Below are 17,281 nucleotides of genomic sequence, written 5' to 3' on the forward strand. Positions count from 1 at the left end.
GCCCCTTTCATCCCTCCTCCTTCATCAGACTTTTAGGTTTGATTCCTTCAGTCATTCTTCTTATAAAATGGCATCCATTTCCTTCACTGTCCTGGTCACTTCCCAATTGGATATGTCCAATTTATTAATGATCCTCCTAAAATATGGCATTCTGAACTAAACACTGTACTTCAAGTATGACTTGACTAGTGCTAAATACATTGGGATCATTATCTCCTAAATTCTAGAGCCTCCTATTAATTATAGGGACAAAGTCTAGGTTTGTATTTCAGTGGTACAGAGAACTTCAGGAAAACTACCAACGCAAGTCAATAACTTCCCTGTGACTTGCAGTCTTGAACAGTTGCCTGGGGCACTAAAAAGGTTTTCACTGTCTCAGGGTCACATAGCCAGCCAGTGTGTATCAGAGAGCGGACTCAAACACAGATCTTTCAGACTTTAAGGCAGACTCTTTCCTCTGCCACATCACTGTGCTAGTCACATCATTTCAAAGTTGGAAGAGACTTTGGAGGTCATCTCATTCAACATGTACAGAAAAAATACTTCCTCTATCACATTACCAACAAGTAGTCAAACAACTTTTGTTTGAATACCTCAAAGTAATAGATTCCTTTTCCTAAGGAACTCCGTTTCACTTTAGAATCATTCTAATTATTAGAAAGATGTTACTCATTTCAAGCCTATGCCTGCTTCTTTGTAACTTCTGATCTTTGTTTCTAGTTGTATCATAAATAACCAAACAGGGCAAATCAAATCCTCCTTTTAGATGACTAACTTTATAATACTTGAAGATTCCCCTTAAGTCTTCTCTCTTCCAGGGTAACATAACTATTTTCTTTGACTGATACCTGTCTTGTATTCTGAGGTGATCTTTATTCATGCAAGTCTAGTAATGCATGGTAGAGAATTAGCAATAATAAGATATAGAGCATTAAATATAATAGAAAAGACAAGTAATGACAAGTGAGAAAATGATATACTTATATTGTGATCATAAGGTTCCCATCATATGAAATTCCTAAGGTTGAGAAGGATACTAATTCAGATTAAATGATTCCTTCACTCCATTTCTGTATTCATCACACTGGGTCCAAAGGGGATTACTATAGGGTACTAAGAAATCTCCAAGCCTCTCCTTGACGAAACAATCTCTAGCACCAAGTCCCTGTAGTCTAGATATTCCTCATGCATCAAGGGAGCCAAACCAGTGATTATCCTGAGAACAGCCTACCCAATCCCTTAAAAGGGGGGCGGCCAGGTGGCGCAGTGGATAAAGCACCGGCCCTGGATTCAGAAGGACCTGAGTTCAAATCCAGCCTAAGACACTTGACACTTACTACCTGTGTGACCCTGGGCAAGTCACTTAACCCCCATTGCCCCGCCAAAAAGAAAAAGGGAACTAGTATATTCTGCGTAAAACAGATGACACTCCTACCCACAAAACATGATCTCAAGGCCCTTGACCATCCCAATGGCCTGAATACTCTCTAGTCTATCAACGTCATTACAAAAATATGACTCTCAGAAATGAAGACAGAATACTCCAGAAGTATTCCAAGTAGAATAAAATCGAGTAGTATTATTACCTTCCTATTTCTCAATATTTAGCTTGTCTTAATGTAGCCAAGATCACATTATTAATTTAGCATCCATGTCATATTGTTGTCTTATTTTAAGTTTGAAGTCAACCAAAACTCCCATTCCCTTTATAATTGAATTATTATCTAGTTATTGTACCTGGGAAGGTGATTTATTTGAATCCATGGTGAAGATTAATACAGTTTAAAATAATTTCATTTGGATGTAGCTGGCTATTTGATAATATAAAAGAGATTATAGCTATCTTTTCTACAAAAAGAAGTTTTCTATCCCTTGAAATGACTTCTTTAGATCGAAATGGATATTTAACAATACCCAGAGTTGACCTTCCTTGGCTATTATGAATTTTTTTTCAGTCATTTTTCCCTTTTTTTTTTTTTTTGTGAGGCAATTGGGGGTTAAGTGACTTGCTCAGGGTCACACAGCTAGTAATTGTTAAGTGTCTGAGGCCAGATTTGGACTCAGGTCCTCCTGACTCCAGGGCTGGTGCTCTATCCACTGCGCCACCTAGCTGCCCCCTTTTTTTTTTCAGTCATTTTTCAATCGTGTCTGATTCTTATTGATCCCATTTAGGGTCTTCCTGGCAGAGATATGCTGTGGTTTGCCATTTCCTTCTCCAGCTCATTTTACAGATGAGGAAATGGCAAACGGGGTTAAGTGACTTGCCCAGGGTCACACAGCTAATAAGTGTCTGAAGACAGAATTGAAGTCATGAAGATGAGTCCAAGATCTGCCACTCTAACTACTGTACTACCTAGATGCCCCTCATTATGAATTTTATAAAGTTTCCAAGGACTTAGACTTTGCCAGTCAGCACTTTCTTGCTAATCAGAATTCAATTCACAGTGGCAGTTCCCCACATTGCTTCCTTTATCCCCTGAGAGATGAAATTATTGCTAACATGCCATGAAGATACTTTCTTTTTAATAGAATTATAATTATCATCTATGTCTAGATAGTTCAAATCAACTGTAACTGTGATATTTTTAGTACCAATTTTATATTTTGCATTGGTAAATCATAATTCCTATCTTCCATCTGGCTAGACATGTGATACACCGATACAGCGATAAAATTTATGTCTCTTTCCATTATTATACACCATTCTTTCTTTCTCAGACTTTTTAAATAAAGGAATTGTGTGTATATATAAATCTAAGTCTATATACATAATATATATGCTCTTTTTGACACATAGTACTATTTACCTACCTTTATATATGTTTCTTTGAAATATTATTAATTAATCCTCAATAACAAAGAAACGTTTTTACCTAATGACATCTGATGATATCCATAAAAATAATTATCTAAAACTTTAAACGAAGGCTACGTGTCTCAAAAGACACTCCTGGAATTAGAATTTTTAATAACATAAGGCCCTCAAATCACTAAACCACAAATGTTCTGGCAATATTCTGATGTCGATTTACTCAGTTTGTAGTCAGGAAAATAATTATCTTTCTTCTTGGCACAATTAACAGGGTTTTTTTGGTTTTGTTTTTGTTTTTTTAGTGAGGCAATTGGGGTTAAGTGACTTGCCCAGAGTCACACAGCTAGTAAGTGCTAAGTGTCTGAGGCCGGATTTGAACTCAGGTACTCCTGACTCCAGGGTTGGTGCTCTACCACTCTGCCACCTAGCTGCCCCAACAGTTGTTTTCTTAACAACTATTTTATATTCTTTGCAAAAAGCCTAATATTCCTTCTTTTTCTTCTTAGGTACCCCCAAACCAACAATCAAATGGCTACGTAATGGCAGAGAGCTCACAGGCAGAGAACCAGGACTCTCCATTTTGGATGATGGGGCACTGTTGGTTATTGCTTCAGTTACACCATATGATAATGGGGAATACATCTGTGTGGCAACCAATGAAGCTGGAACTACAGAAAGAAAATATAATCTCAAAGTTCATGGTAAAACTGGCAGAAAATACAAAAATTCCATGACTTAAATTGTGGTCTTCATTAAATATTTTAAAATTTTATTTAGTATAACATTCTGATGTCTGATCTTACAGCATTCAAAATCCTTTACCAAGCAGTGGTCCAGGGATTTGCCAGTTGAATCTTCAGTCTAAACTTATGAATATCACTTTCCTTAAATAAAATGATTCAGTGAACACTGAATCATTTTATTTATTTATTTATTTTTGCATGGGGCAATGGGGGTTAAGTGACTTGCCTCAAGTGTCTGAGGCCAGATTTGAACTCAGGTCCTTCTGAATCCAGGGCCGGTGCTCTATTCACTGTGCCACCTAGCTGCCCCGCCAATTTATTTTTTACATTGAACTTATTAATGCTCATCTCCTTAAAAAATGATTAAATAATTAAATAATGATGAAAGGAAGTGAAAATTAAAGAGATGTCAAAATGGATCGATAGTAAAACAAATGTAATATAAAAACTAAGAAAAAATATACAAATTAAATACATTTTAAAGAATTCTAATATATCATTAATTCTTTGATCATATGTTGAGCCCTTCAGTGCTGGGAAATTTCTTAGCATATACCTTAGATTTCTTATTAGACAAGTCAGTATTTAGGAGAAAAGAAAATATGCACATTTTAGAAATGAACTTTTCTCCATAACAATTCACTGTCAAAAAAATTGTTAAAATGAAGCTTCTCTTTTTGTAGTTCCTCCTGAAATCAGAGATAACAGACAAGTGACAAATGTATCTGTGGTGCTAAACCAGCCCACAAATCTCTTTTGTGAAGTCTCAGGCAATCCTTCTCCTATCATCATGTGGTACAAAGATGACATCCAGGTAGGACCATCACAAAAAGTAAACAAATGTCCATTCTTATGTTCCAGCGAAGTTTCTAATTTGATTTTTACTTCTGTGTGTCTCTGACGTATACCAATGATACCCATCTTTTGTGGGCCCTGAAGGTAACTGAAAGCAGCACCGTGCAGATAACAAATAATGGGAGGATGCTACAACTCTTCAAAGCTTCTGCAGAGGATGCCGGGCACTATTCCTGCAGAGCAATTAATGTTGCTGGTAGTTCTGAGAAGGACTTCAACATTGCTGTGATAAGTAAGCACAACACGTTTTAATATCTCGGTCTTACATGTATACCAAATATAAACTGACTACATTAGAATGGGTGGATGATGGAGAAGATAAAATGCCTTTAAATATAATTATTTTTTCTTCAGGATTTGGGAATAAATTGGAATGGAAAGTTAAAGCTATTCTAATTGTTTACACAGTGGCATCTTGAGGTTGGTGTCATTCTATATGAACTATTGAAATAATTTTAATAAGTTCTTAGAAATTATCCATCATTGCCTACCTTCAGACATGCAAAAACCATGCCCACCTAGGTGTGCAGGAAATTAACTGGAAAAAATCTGCATCTTTTTGTCCTAGAGTGAACATGTAATAATATGTAAACATGTGCAATGACTGTTTCTTTTTCCCAACCCTAGAATCTGGTGACATGTTCTTTTATGCTTGCATGCTGTAATGGGGACTATAAAAGCTTTAATAAATTTTGTTAGATTAAGAAAAGCAGCCCAAATTCTCATTCTGTTTGACCTAGAAATGGCCAAGTCCTCCTCTTGAGCTGCCATTGAGTACCAACAGTTAATGTTTGTAAACATCTAAAAATATTTAACATGCTTAGACGTTTTTATCACTTGATAAATGGAAGAGGGGGCATGGTACTATGGAGCATCAGAAACTTGATACACTGCTGGACTTAGTGTCAGGAAGACTTGGTTTCCAATTCTACTTCTATCATTACTATCTATATGACCACATTTAAGTCACATAACCTTTCTGTACCTCAATTTCCTTATCCATAATATTAAGACATTAATACCTATAATACTTACATTGACAGATCATTGTAAGACTTCATTGACATCATCTAAATACAATACTTTGTGACCTTAAAGGGCTGTATAAATGTGAAGGTTTTTTATTTTTATTTTATATGTTTGGTGGGTAGTTATATTATCCATCATAGCACATAAAGTATAATAATTAATTCTTGACTTATAATTATTATTAGAATTATAAATAATTCCTGATTACCAACCTATTGATGATATTCCTCTCCATGTTTAGACTAGTTCTTGTACAACAAACAAAAAGTTCATCCCTAGGCTCTTATTCAAATTTTTTGTTGGCTTAGAAGAACCTTCTAGAGCCATTGGCAAAGCTTTTGAGAATTCAGTGTCACCTCCACACTAAAGGAGGCATTGGGATTGGTTTTTATGTGAGCAAGAAAGGACTGTATAACCAAAGAGGAATTCAAATAAGAGGAAAACAACAATCATTGACATTATTTTGGGAAGGGGCATGGGTATAAGGGGAGGTAAGGAACAACGAGAAAAGATAGGAAACAGTATAATAAACTCAGTAATTTCAGCTCTAGTATTTTTTTTGATATACAGTGTTTTGTATATATCTCATATTTCCTCAAGATTCAGCAATTAGAGGCTTTTAACAGGATTTGTAATGATAAACTGAGAATAACACCGTGGCTCAATATATACCATTTGAAGTTAAAGGACTGTAGTAGTTCATATAACAAGGTTTCTTAAATTTCTAGAGATTATGCTAGGAAGAAGTAATTTTACATGAGATTCATCTCTTCATAAACAATCCTCCTATCCCTTTGTTATACATGTGTCTGAATGCTTCTCAAAACAAAATCTGATTTCAGAGAAAAGGTGTTAGCTCAGGAAATATAAATCATCCCAGCAGCTCTTTTGTGAGATGTTTTCAGTTTCTCCTTCTCAATCTTGGCTCTCCTACTGTGTTGTGAAAGAGAATTATTTTCTTGCAATTTGAACTGCAAAAACTTGTTGAACTGATGAAGGAATATTTATTTTTCCCACGTGTTAATTCATAGATTCTTATGTTAAAATCTCTTTGTTCAAGTTCCACCCACCATAATAGGTGCCAATTTTCCAAGTGAAGTCTCGGTTATTCTCAACCATGACACCAGCCTTGAATGCCAGGTCAAAGGCACTCCCTTTCCTGCTATTCAGTGGTTCAAAGATGGCAAGTAAGTACTTCTTTTTCTGCAGCAAGGCATCTACTGATAGATTAAAATTATATGAATAATCAAAATAACTAACATTTACATAGCTCTTACTATGTGCCAGGCACTGTGCTAAGAGCTTTATAAATATTGTCTCATTGGATCCTTACAACCCTTAAAACTAGGTGCTGTTATTATCATCCTTATTTTACAGATAAAGAAACTGAGGCAGGCAGGGGTTAAGTGACTTGCCCAGGGTCACATAGCTAATACATGTCTGAGTCCAGATTTGAACTCAGGTCTTCCTGACTCCAGGCCCAGCTCCATATCTACTGTGTCACCTAGCTACCCCTACAAAGGGGCATAATGTAAAGAAACATTAATAAACCTTTTCCCTTTGTTTGTTGCCTTAGCACATGTGGTATGATTAGACAAATGCTTTTGAAAGTACTCTTAAATATATGTGGTACCTTTCATGCTTAATATTTCCATAGTACGTTATAAATGTTGCCTGTTGATTTTTAGGAATGAACAATCCCATCACTTTGACCTTTCTGAATCTGAGCTCAGAAAAGCTCAAGTCAATTCAAGAGAATTATTAATTGTAGTCAAAGCTTTATACTGAGTTAGAAACTAAGGATAAGTCTTGAAAGATTTAACATATGACTGAAACGACAAATATTTTTCTCACACATCAGCATGTCACATTGTCTCACACAAGCCCCTCCTGCACAATTTGACCATGACATGAGAATGAGCACTCAAGTTTTTTTTCGTGTAGGAGAAAAATAGTGCTATCTTCTGACACATGCAGAACCTATGGGTGGTCACTTCAGAACTAAAGATGAGGTATAGCTGTCCACAAGACTCAAATGGTTGCACTAATCCATATCAGTAGAGTCCCAGTAAATTAAAGCTAAAGTCATATAGGCCTTACTTTCTCTATTGTTAATTGATCAAGATTTTCTAAAGGGTTTATCATGTGCCAAGGTATATACTAAGTGATAGAGATACAAAAATAAAAACAGAACAGTCCCTGCCATCAAGGACCTTTGACCAAATCATTCAGTAAGCTAAAGTATAAAGTCATTCCAAATTTTTTATATTACCCCTTTTTGAAAGTTCTATAATTGTTAAGATATGATTCCCAGACATCCACAACATTAAAGACATGGAAGAAGTGAGACAACTTCAAATTTTCTGTATCTTCTTGCATACACACCATCATCTTTTGCTTTTCTGTTACAGACAAAAGAATTTTTAAAGGATACAGGGACAAGTGGTTTATTCAGCTAGAACATATCCCATTCTCCTGAATTCTAAGAAAATATACCATTCGAACAGACAGTATTATTAAAAACATTATTGCAAAGGAAAATCACCTTATTTTCTATCCCAAGATTCTTTACTAGTCTCTCACTAATAGAAAACCGAATAATACATCATATGGCTAAGTAAGGCATCCTGGTGTTGTAGAGAGCTGACCTTGAAGTCAGGGAACCCTTGCTTCAAACTCATCATCTGACACGATAGCCAACTTAAGCTGCAGAGCAGGTATTGATATACTTTAGTAGAGGGAATTTCTTATAATAGATCTAGTCACAATGGCCACATCTGACTCTCCCCTTCCCCCCTAAAAATAGCCCACCAGAGCAAGTAAAGACTTATGTTGGGATGAAGAAAGGGATTTCCATTTGTTCAGCTATCTGTATGTCATCTTAATTTGCCATTCACAATTTTACTAAATTGATTATCTGAGAATAATTTGAAACTACATAACAGAGTGTATTAAATTTTACAGTAAAAACTGTTGCCAGGTATTAAGAAACATCAAGTTGTGATCAACAGAAAATGGCTTTGTAAAGTTCACAGAGGATTTCCATAAAGTTTTTTTAAAAGAATGTTTTTCCTGAGAAATTTCAACAATATGTTAATAATATATTATGATATTATTCTTCGGATCATAGGATTTAGGGAAGAAAAATAACTTAAAGCTACAATCCTGTCCCTAACCCTGATCTTTTCATTTTTTTAGAGATGAAGAAACTGATTGCTAGAGAGGTTAAGGGACTTATCCAGGGCATAGAGTAAGTAGTGGATTAGCTAGGATCTAAATCCAGGCCCTAACACACTAAAAATCCTCCAATCCTCTGCTCTTTTTTGCTTGTGTACAGCTTAAGTTTTTAAAATTACTCTGTTCATTGTAATGATGATTTTTATATGGTAAGTATGTGTTTTATACAAGGCATTTAATTTACCATGTAAAATGAAGACTGCATGGTCTCTAGCTATCAGAACATTATTCACTTTTCAGGTCTTTTGGACATGATGTGGGATGCCGAGACACATTTTGGAGGAGAAAATCTAAAACAATAAAGGAAAGCAAAATGTGACTATAAAATGCCTAAATTATATGAGGTTTAATTTTTTTGTTCAGCCATGTCTGATTCTTCATGGAGTCATTTTTCAGTCATGTCTGATTCTTCGTGACCCCATTGGGGTTTTCTTGGCAAGATGCTAAAGTGATTTGCCATTTCCTTCTTCAAGAACTGAGACAAACACTGTTTGAGGCAAACAGTGTTATATGACTTGCTCAGGGTCACATAGCTTGTCTGAGGCCCGGTTTGAACTCAGGAAGATGAATCTACCTGACTCCAAGGTCCAGACTCTATCTGCTGAACCACCTAGCTGCCCCTAAGAGGTTTGATATTGTTTAACAACTTTTGCTATAAGATAGTTTCAACTCCAGAAACTACACTTAAGCAATAATTTCCCAATACACATTAGTAAACATATGTAAGAATCCTACATTTTAAAATACTTTAGTAAACTGATGGAAGGGTTTGCCAAAGCAATCAAGTCAACAAATGTTTATCAGGCTCCTAATACGTGTAAGATACTGTGCAAAAAGCTGGAAATACAAAGACAAGCAATAATAGTCCTTCCCCCCGAGGAGGTCAGTCTAATGAGGGAGACAATGCACAAACAGCTATGTACAAGCAAGATAAAAAGAAGACAAATTAAAGATTATCCAAAGAGGAAAGGTGCTGTCATTAAAGGGGGCTAGTAAGGGCTTCCTGTGGAAGATGGATTATAGTTGAGAGTAGAAGTAAGTCAGGGAAGCTAGAAGGAGGAGGTGAGAGAAAGCATTCCAAGCATGAGCGACAGTCACTTGAGAAGGCAGAGTTGTGACACAGAGTGCCCTGTCTGAGAAAGAACAAGGAGGCATCCAGTATCACTGACTCATAAAAAGCATAGAGAGAGAAGTAAGGCACAAGAAGACTGGAAAGGGAGGAAGAGGTGAGGTGACAAAGGGCTTTAACATGGAACAAAGGATTTTATATTGCATCTTGGAAGTAATGGAAAGACACTGGAGTTTATTGAATAGGAAGGAAGGAAATCAGTCTTTTTTATTTTTTTTTTTGCAGGGCAATGAAGGTTAAGTGACTTGCCCAGGGTCACACACCTAGTAAGTGTCAAGTGTCTGAGGCTGGATTTGAACTCAGGTCCTCCTGAATCCAGGGTTGGTGCTTTATCCACTGCGTCACCTATCTGCCCCCCAAATCAGTGTTTTTTGCTAGGCACTGTTCCCCAAAAACCCCCCTCATTTGATCTATTTATGAAATTTACTAATGTCAGAAATTAAGTATTTGTGACAAGTATTCACCTTGATCCTCTAACTTCCTTATTATTGTTGAGGGCATCAGTATCTCTCCCAGGTTCTGAGACTTACAACATAGGCTTTGAACCTTGACTCTCTTTCTCACCCTCTATTGTCCAATTAATTCCCAAGTCTTATTGGGAGTTGACATGGGCAGCCTTGATCTTTAGCATGATTATCTTGAAAGATGAACAGAGGATGAATCGCACTGGGGAGTTACATAAGTCAAGGAGACCACCCAGCAGGCTGTTCCAGTAATCCAGGTTGGTGGTGATAAGGGCCTACGCCAGGGTAGTGGCAATGTCTGAGGGGAGCAAAGGGCACACAGAAAAGCTGTAGAAGTAGGAACAACAGGACTTGGCAACTGATTGAACATGTGAGGTGAGAGTGAGGAGTCGGATATGACAGTAATGCCCTCAGTAGTAACAGGAAAGTCAGGAAGAGGGGATGGTCAATATAGGTCACAAATCCTTTGTTTCAGACCTTGATAGAAGATTTCATGCAGTACCCCAGGCAAAAAATTATCATTCAATGACCAGCATTTTGAATCTGGCCACACTTGACAATTCACTGCCAGAGTCAAACACAAATTCTTTTAACACTGAAATAATATGGCAAAGTTTGTATACTCCTGGTGTAGTCTTCAAGAAATTAGGATATTTCCATATCAAAATAGGATATGGCAACTAATTAATGTAGTCTATAGAGTCCTAGACTTGGAGTAAGAAAGATATGGGTTCAAATCCTGCCTCAGCTACTTATTAAGTATGTGTTCTTGGGCAAATCACTTAACACCTCTTTGCCTCACTTTCCTCCTCTGTAAATGAGGATCATAACATCACCTATCTCAAAGAATTGTTGTGAGGCTCCTGTGAGATCTGATGTATAAAGGGCTTTTCAAAACTATATGCACCATATAAATGTTAGCTATTATTATATTGGGCTAAAGAGTGGGGAAATGCATATGTGGAGAAGTGAAAACACAATCGTGAAATGACATGAAAACTACTTTTTCCCCAGGCCCTTATTTTTGGGAGATCCAAATATTGAACTTCTAGACAGCGGACAAGTTCTATATCTAAAGAACGTCCGTCGAAGTGACAAAGGGCGATATCAGTGCAGTGTGTCCAATGCAGCTGGCAAACAAAACAAGGATATCAAATTGACTGTCTATGGTGAGTTATGAAAATGGCTTCTACCTTTTATTATGGAAAAATTAAACATTCCTTGTTGATAGAAAGGTATGGTTTGATGCAATATTAGCTATTCTAGTCTCAAAAATGAAATTATATTATTTTAGAAAAGAATGATGAGTCTAAATTGGTATTTTATTGAAAAAAGTTTCATACAATTTTACTGAAACATTTTTATCATTACTCAAGCTTATTCGTGGCACCATAGCTCCTAATCAGACAGTTTGGGAGATTATTGAAACAACGTGGAGATTTTCAAATAATATCACTTGATGTGCCAAAGATATCCCTGTGGATATTGTAGCTATGAGCAATAGCACTGGGTTTTGAATGAAAAGACTTGGTTTTGAATCTTGGCACTTGCATGGTATTACCCTAGATACATCGCCAGATTTCCATGAACCTCAGTTTCCTTAACTATAAAAGTGATAATGGTTTGTGTACCTTAATATGTTCTATGAATGAGTTATTGTTAGATACATATATGAGCTGTATATACCCATTTGTAAAGGATTTAATGTGGATAGGCATGGGAATTAATGATATTTATATTCATGTATATAGATATAGATGTCATACCATTATGCATTTTAAATATATTTCCAGTTGTTTCTGAACCTGGCCACTTTGCAGTCTTCTTAAAATACCTCATATATTTTGGCCTTGTCCATCACAAACCTTTAAAGTTCTTAGCACATGAATCCATCTGACATCTGCAGTAGTTGCCAAACATTGTTATTTCCCTTTTGCAGATAGTGACTAGGAGGGCACAAAGACATTAAGCAGTAAGTTCAAGGATATTTGATAGGAAATGGGAATAGAATCCCAAAGAAGATTACTTTTAGTTCTCATATCACTGAGCTTTATTCTATACATTTTAGGTAAACTTCTGTAGAGGACAAGACTTGAGGAAAATTGAATAACTTCAGAGTGAACTTTATGGAAATGGAAATAATATACTGTGAAAGGTGCTGATTTAGGAGGCTTCATTTCTAGCCTGGGCTTCACTTTTGGCATAGTCAAAGTGTGATAAATTCTCATAGTTGATTTTACGCATTTCCTTTCTTCTGAGCTGATAAAAATTAATACAGAGTAGCCATCCTATCCTTTCTTATTACCCTTTTTTTTCATTCCCTCTCTTATCTTTTCCCTCATACCCCAAGGGACAAAAGTATATAATGGATTATGTGTACATTGGTCATGTAGGGGTAGGAAGAGAAGATAAAATTGTTCCAGTGTCATTTTACCCAAAGAACCTATACTAAGGAATATATCTTTTTCTTTCCACATGCAATACATTAAAAAATTGTGAGGCAAAGGAGAAAAAAAGGTGTAAAACTACATTTATTCTGTGGTCAGATTCTAAGATCAAGGACACTCACCCTTATCCAAAACCAGAACTTTTAAGGGATCTATAAAGAAAGCCACCACTATGATAAAAATGCAAAGATTGGAACAGAAGGCAGTGAGGAATAACTAGATTATTATATGTTGAAAATAATATCAATTTAATAATTATCATCATTACAAGTTACAATACAAAGAGAATCACATTTAACATCCTCAATTAACTTTTGTTTCCCTCCAACTAGATTCTGTGTTCACTTTAAATAGTAATATGTAGATATGAATTTCTCATGATGTTCGTAAATATGGTGCTCATCACTTAGTGGAATGAAAGCTTTGTGGTTTCATGCACAATGATTTTGCATGTACTTCTATAAAAAGAGCCAGGATGGAAGAAGAAATCAACCATGAAAAGATGTATCCTGTACAAAAGAGCATAACATTAGAAAAAGATTAGGCACATCAGTGGCCAAGTTAAACAAAACCATTTCTGCTACCATTGGCCTCCTACCAGAGTCCAGAAACTGAAAAGATAGTGTAATATCTTGCTAAGCTGTTGAATTATCTTCTCTAGCCTGTTGCATAGTTGCCAGGTTCTTGTCAGTGATTAATGCCTTTTGGTGGTATAAAAAAGTTAGGTTTCCATGGAATATCAACCATTGTCTCCCAGCTTCTTTCTCACTCTCTGTTTTTGTATCTATCTGTGTCTTTCTTCCTCTTTTACTTCCTCTCTTCTCCTCCCCGACTCTGTTTCTCTCTTTCATTCTCAAACACACACACACACACATACAGAGAAGGGGGGGGAAGGGAAAGGGAGAGAGAGGGGAGGGGGAGGGAGAGGGAGAGGAGGGTATCCTTCAGGCTCTTTGGGAATAGAAATACATGTAATGAATAAAACAGACTGAAATTATTGGGTTCAAAGACATCATAAAAATGTGAAGTTTGAATATCACAATTCAGGAAATAATACTATTTCCTTCCCAGTGTGCACACCTGCACCACTGAGTGCTAATTTGAAACTTACTTTTCTCCCCCTTGTGTTAGAAAATGTTTTTGTTACAGAGTTGTATGCCAAGGGAAACAGTTAGACTTCATCCTTTGGTTTCCTTATCAGGAATATTTACTTGCATTTATCACTGAGGGCATTGTATAGTCATTTACTCCAGCAGATGGTTATTCTTCCTCTCATAATCACTGATATGTGGATATAACAGGTGGCTAAATGCACCTGTATTCTAGGAACTGCATATAGTCAGTGGGATTAGTCATTAAATATCTAACTCCCAGTAACCAAGAGAATGTCAACATTCACAAATTGTTGACTTGAAGGCACGTATAAAATAACCAAAGTGAAATATTGAATTTGCAAATGAATTTAAGCAGTGACCATTATACATCCTGCCATTCACATTTTCATGATTGGTTACCCTTGTACACAACTTTTAGAAATTTTTAAAACAATAGCAGAAGTTAAGTGTGTAGACTCTTGCTATGGAACAAAGAGAGAAAAGCTAAATGGTCTATGATGGATTGAACCTATTAGTTTATTGATTTCTCTAGTTCTGTACTTTGATTAACTAGGCTGCCTATTTGTTTTAGACAAATATGATCAAAAGTTTGACTTTAATTTTATACTTCTTGAAAACACACAAAAAGTTTCAAAGTAAACATATATAGGTTTCAGTCCTTGATCCTAACCATTTTTGTACTGATCCTAATGTTGTGTCCATGGCTATTTGTCATTTTGGATCAATTCTAAGAATGATTTCTATAGTATTTAGAAATATTAACATATTGTGGGTCATTTGCTTTCTTTTAAACTGTGCCAATTATGGTATAACACAGGGATGGCAGCATTAAGACTGTTGTGGGCATCAAGCCACAAGAGTTATTTTTCTACCAGTAGGTCCTCAGGAACCTGGTGAGGAAAATGAGGCATGTTGACATCGAATGCTAGAAATTACACATGTCACCAATGAGATGAGCAAAACTGAGCATATGAAGTGTTCGTGGTTCCAAAAAAATTTAGTGACAGGCAGAGACTAAAAGGTCCCAGTCATCACCAGTAGATGGTTATGAAAGCTTTCAAATCCTACCATTCCTTGGGGAAAGATCAAGGAGTTGTATCAACTTTTTAACTCAGACATTTCCTCTTTTTCCACTTGACTTAATTCCAGATTTCTTTTGCTTGTGTTATGTATTTTAGTAAGAGTTATTCTTATATAGAACATGACTATAGAACTGTACAACTAAATAAATCCCTGAAATTCTATTCTTAACAGCCCAGGTAGATAATTATGACGATTAGTATAATTCTGACCAAAAAGCTAATTGCATTGTAAATAGAAGCAGTTATGGTATAGTGGAAGGGGACCTGAATTAGGTAGGAGTTTGTAAGATCTGAAGAGAATGTGTATTACTAACTTTATCTGTGAGCTTCAGAAAGTCATGCTGCCCACCTCGATCTCATCTGCATCATCTGAAATGAGAGGATTGGTTTAAATTCTCAACAGTGGGTCTGTGAAATTGCTTTATAATTTTTTTTGATAATTACATTTCAAAATAATTGGTTTCCTTTGTAATCCTATATATTATATTTTGCATTTAAAATTTTGATGGGGGGAGAGTCCAAAGGCTTCACCAGCCTGGCAAAGGGAGCTGTGGCACAAAATGGTCTAGAACCTCCAGTCTAGATGATCACTAAGGTTCTCCCCTGCTATAACAATCTGTAAAACTCTGATTTCCTATTTTCCTTGTATTTGTGTTTATTTTTAGAAAATCATTTGTTGACTGTTTCCAAGTTGTTCCATATGGCTTGTTTATACATAGTTGTTTGCATATTGTCTAGACCACACCCTCCTTCAGAGCAGGGACTCTTGCTTTTCTTTGTATCTCTAGTGATCAGCAGAGTGTCTGACAGGCAAATTAATACATGTTTAGACCAACTGGGTAACATTTGTAACAATCAAGCTTCCAATTTAGTACTACGCTGATGCTTAGTCATGGCACAAAGGACAAAAGCTGAGAAGTTCTACCATGCTGGGAAAGGCCAATGATAAACTTTCAAGATACCAACTTGGCTCATTCAGAGATATTCTGACCAAAAGGTTGGCTTCCAATGATGAATTTTTGTGGTTTTTCACTTAGACTCACAGAACCCATCCACTTTAGCATGGAGTTATTGCGATCTAAGTCAATTGAATGAAGAAGTATCTATATTGAAGAAATCATTGGTCTCTTAAAGAATTAAAATATGACACCCAAGATTACAAGGTTACTGAGATTTTACAAATTTATGGTTCTGTTCTAATTTTTTTTTCCTTTCAGTTCCACCTAGTATCAAAGGAAGTAATGTGACCACTGAAGTATCTGCACTGATCAGCAGCATAATTAAGCTAGAGTGTGAAGCACGTGGACTTCCAGTGCCTGTTATAACTTGGCATAAAGATGGACGGCTGATCATATCCAATCCACAAGCCCTTTACATTGATAAGGGGCATTTTCTTCAGATACCTCATGCTCAAGTGTCTGATTCTGGAAAATACACATGTCATGTGACAAACATTGCAGGAACAGCTGAAAAAACATATGAAGTGGATGTGTATGGTAAAGAAAAAAGTTTTGCTATTCTTGCCTTTTCTATTGTTCACAAGGGTGTGAAGAAAACAGGAGTCTTCCATTAAAAGCACCTCTAGTAGTGTACCTCATTCGTTTCAAAGGTCTCTTTTTATGGAACGGAATAGAAAACAAAATCAATCTCCTAAAAGTGAATCTCCATGAGCCAGAGAAGTTGGGTCTTCTACTCATTCTGACAACTGTTCTGTCTGAGTATTTAGGCTTTTGATAAATCTTTTGGGTTGGCAAGCCCAAGAGTGGTGCACATATCTTGTCCATCTTCCTTCATTGTTTGAACAATAGTTTTCAAGTCAAATGTGCCAGATCCCGTTCCCCAGTAAAAAGCAGCAGTAGGTCATATGAACCATGACATACTCTTCTCAGCACCTTAGGGAGAAAAGGAAATTATAAATATTTTGGTGGGACAAAAAAAAAAGGATAAGGAAAAAATAGCTTCTCATGTCTCCAAGGGATGTTTTGTGATTGCATTAAAATAGCCTTAAAAGTACATTTTTCCCCTTAGTTCCACCAGTTATTGAAGGCAACTCAGAAACACCTCTGAATAAACAAGTGATTATTGGCAATTCTCTGACACTGGAGTGTAAAGCAGCTGGCAACCCTCCTCCTGTCCTTACCTGGCTAAAAGATGGTGCACCTGTGAAAGCAAGTGACAACATCCATATAGTAGCTGGTGGGAAGAAGCTTGAAATCATGAACATCCTAGAAGCTGACCATGGGCAATATGTTTGTGTGGCTAACAGTGTTGCAGGAGAAAAGGAAATCAAATACCATGTTGATGTCTTAGGTATGGAAATCAATAAGCTATCCACTTATTTCTTAAATTCATAGGAAAGTCTTTTGCC

At 36.3% G+C, this 17,281-nt stretch overlaps 1 protein-coding gene across 1 annotated transcript in view; it reads left to right on the top strand.

Annotated features, from left to right (window-relative positions):
* The window catches only part of HMCN1 (hemicentin 1), a 517,054-nt gene that overhangs the window by 291,104 nt on the left and 208,669 nt on the right, over positions 1-17,281 (top strand). Inside the window, 7 exon segments of the mRNA XM_044003022.1 lie at positions 3,319-3,513; positions 4,239-4,369; positions 4,495-4,642; positions 6,500-6,626; positions 11,284-11,438; positions 16,131-16,409; positions 16,942-17,223. Of these exon segments, the coding sequence (XP_043858957.1) occupies positions 3,319-3,513; positions 4,239-4,369; positions 4,495-4,642; positions 6,500-6,626; positions 11,284-11,438; positions 16,131-16,409; positions 16,942-17,223 (1,317 nt within the window).

This window comes from Dromiciops gliroides, chromosome 4 (assembly GCF_019393635.1).
Source record: "Dromiciops gliroides isolate mDroGli1 chromosome 4, mDroGli1.pri, whole genome shotgun sequence".
Lineage (NCBI taxonomy): Eukaryota > Metazoa > Chordata > Mammalia > Microbiotheria > Microbiotheriidae > Dromiciops > Dromiciops gliroides.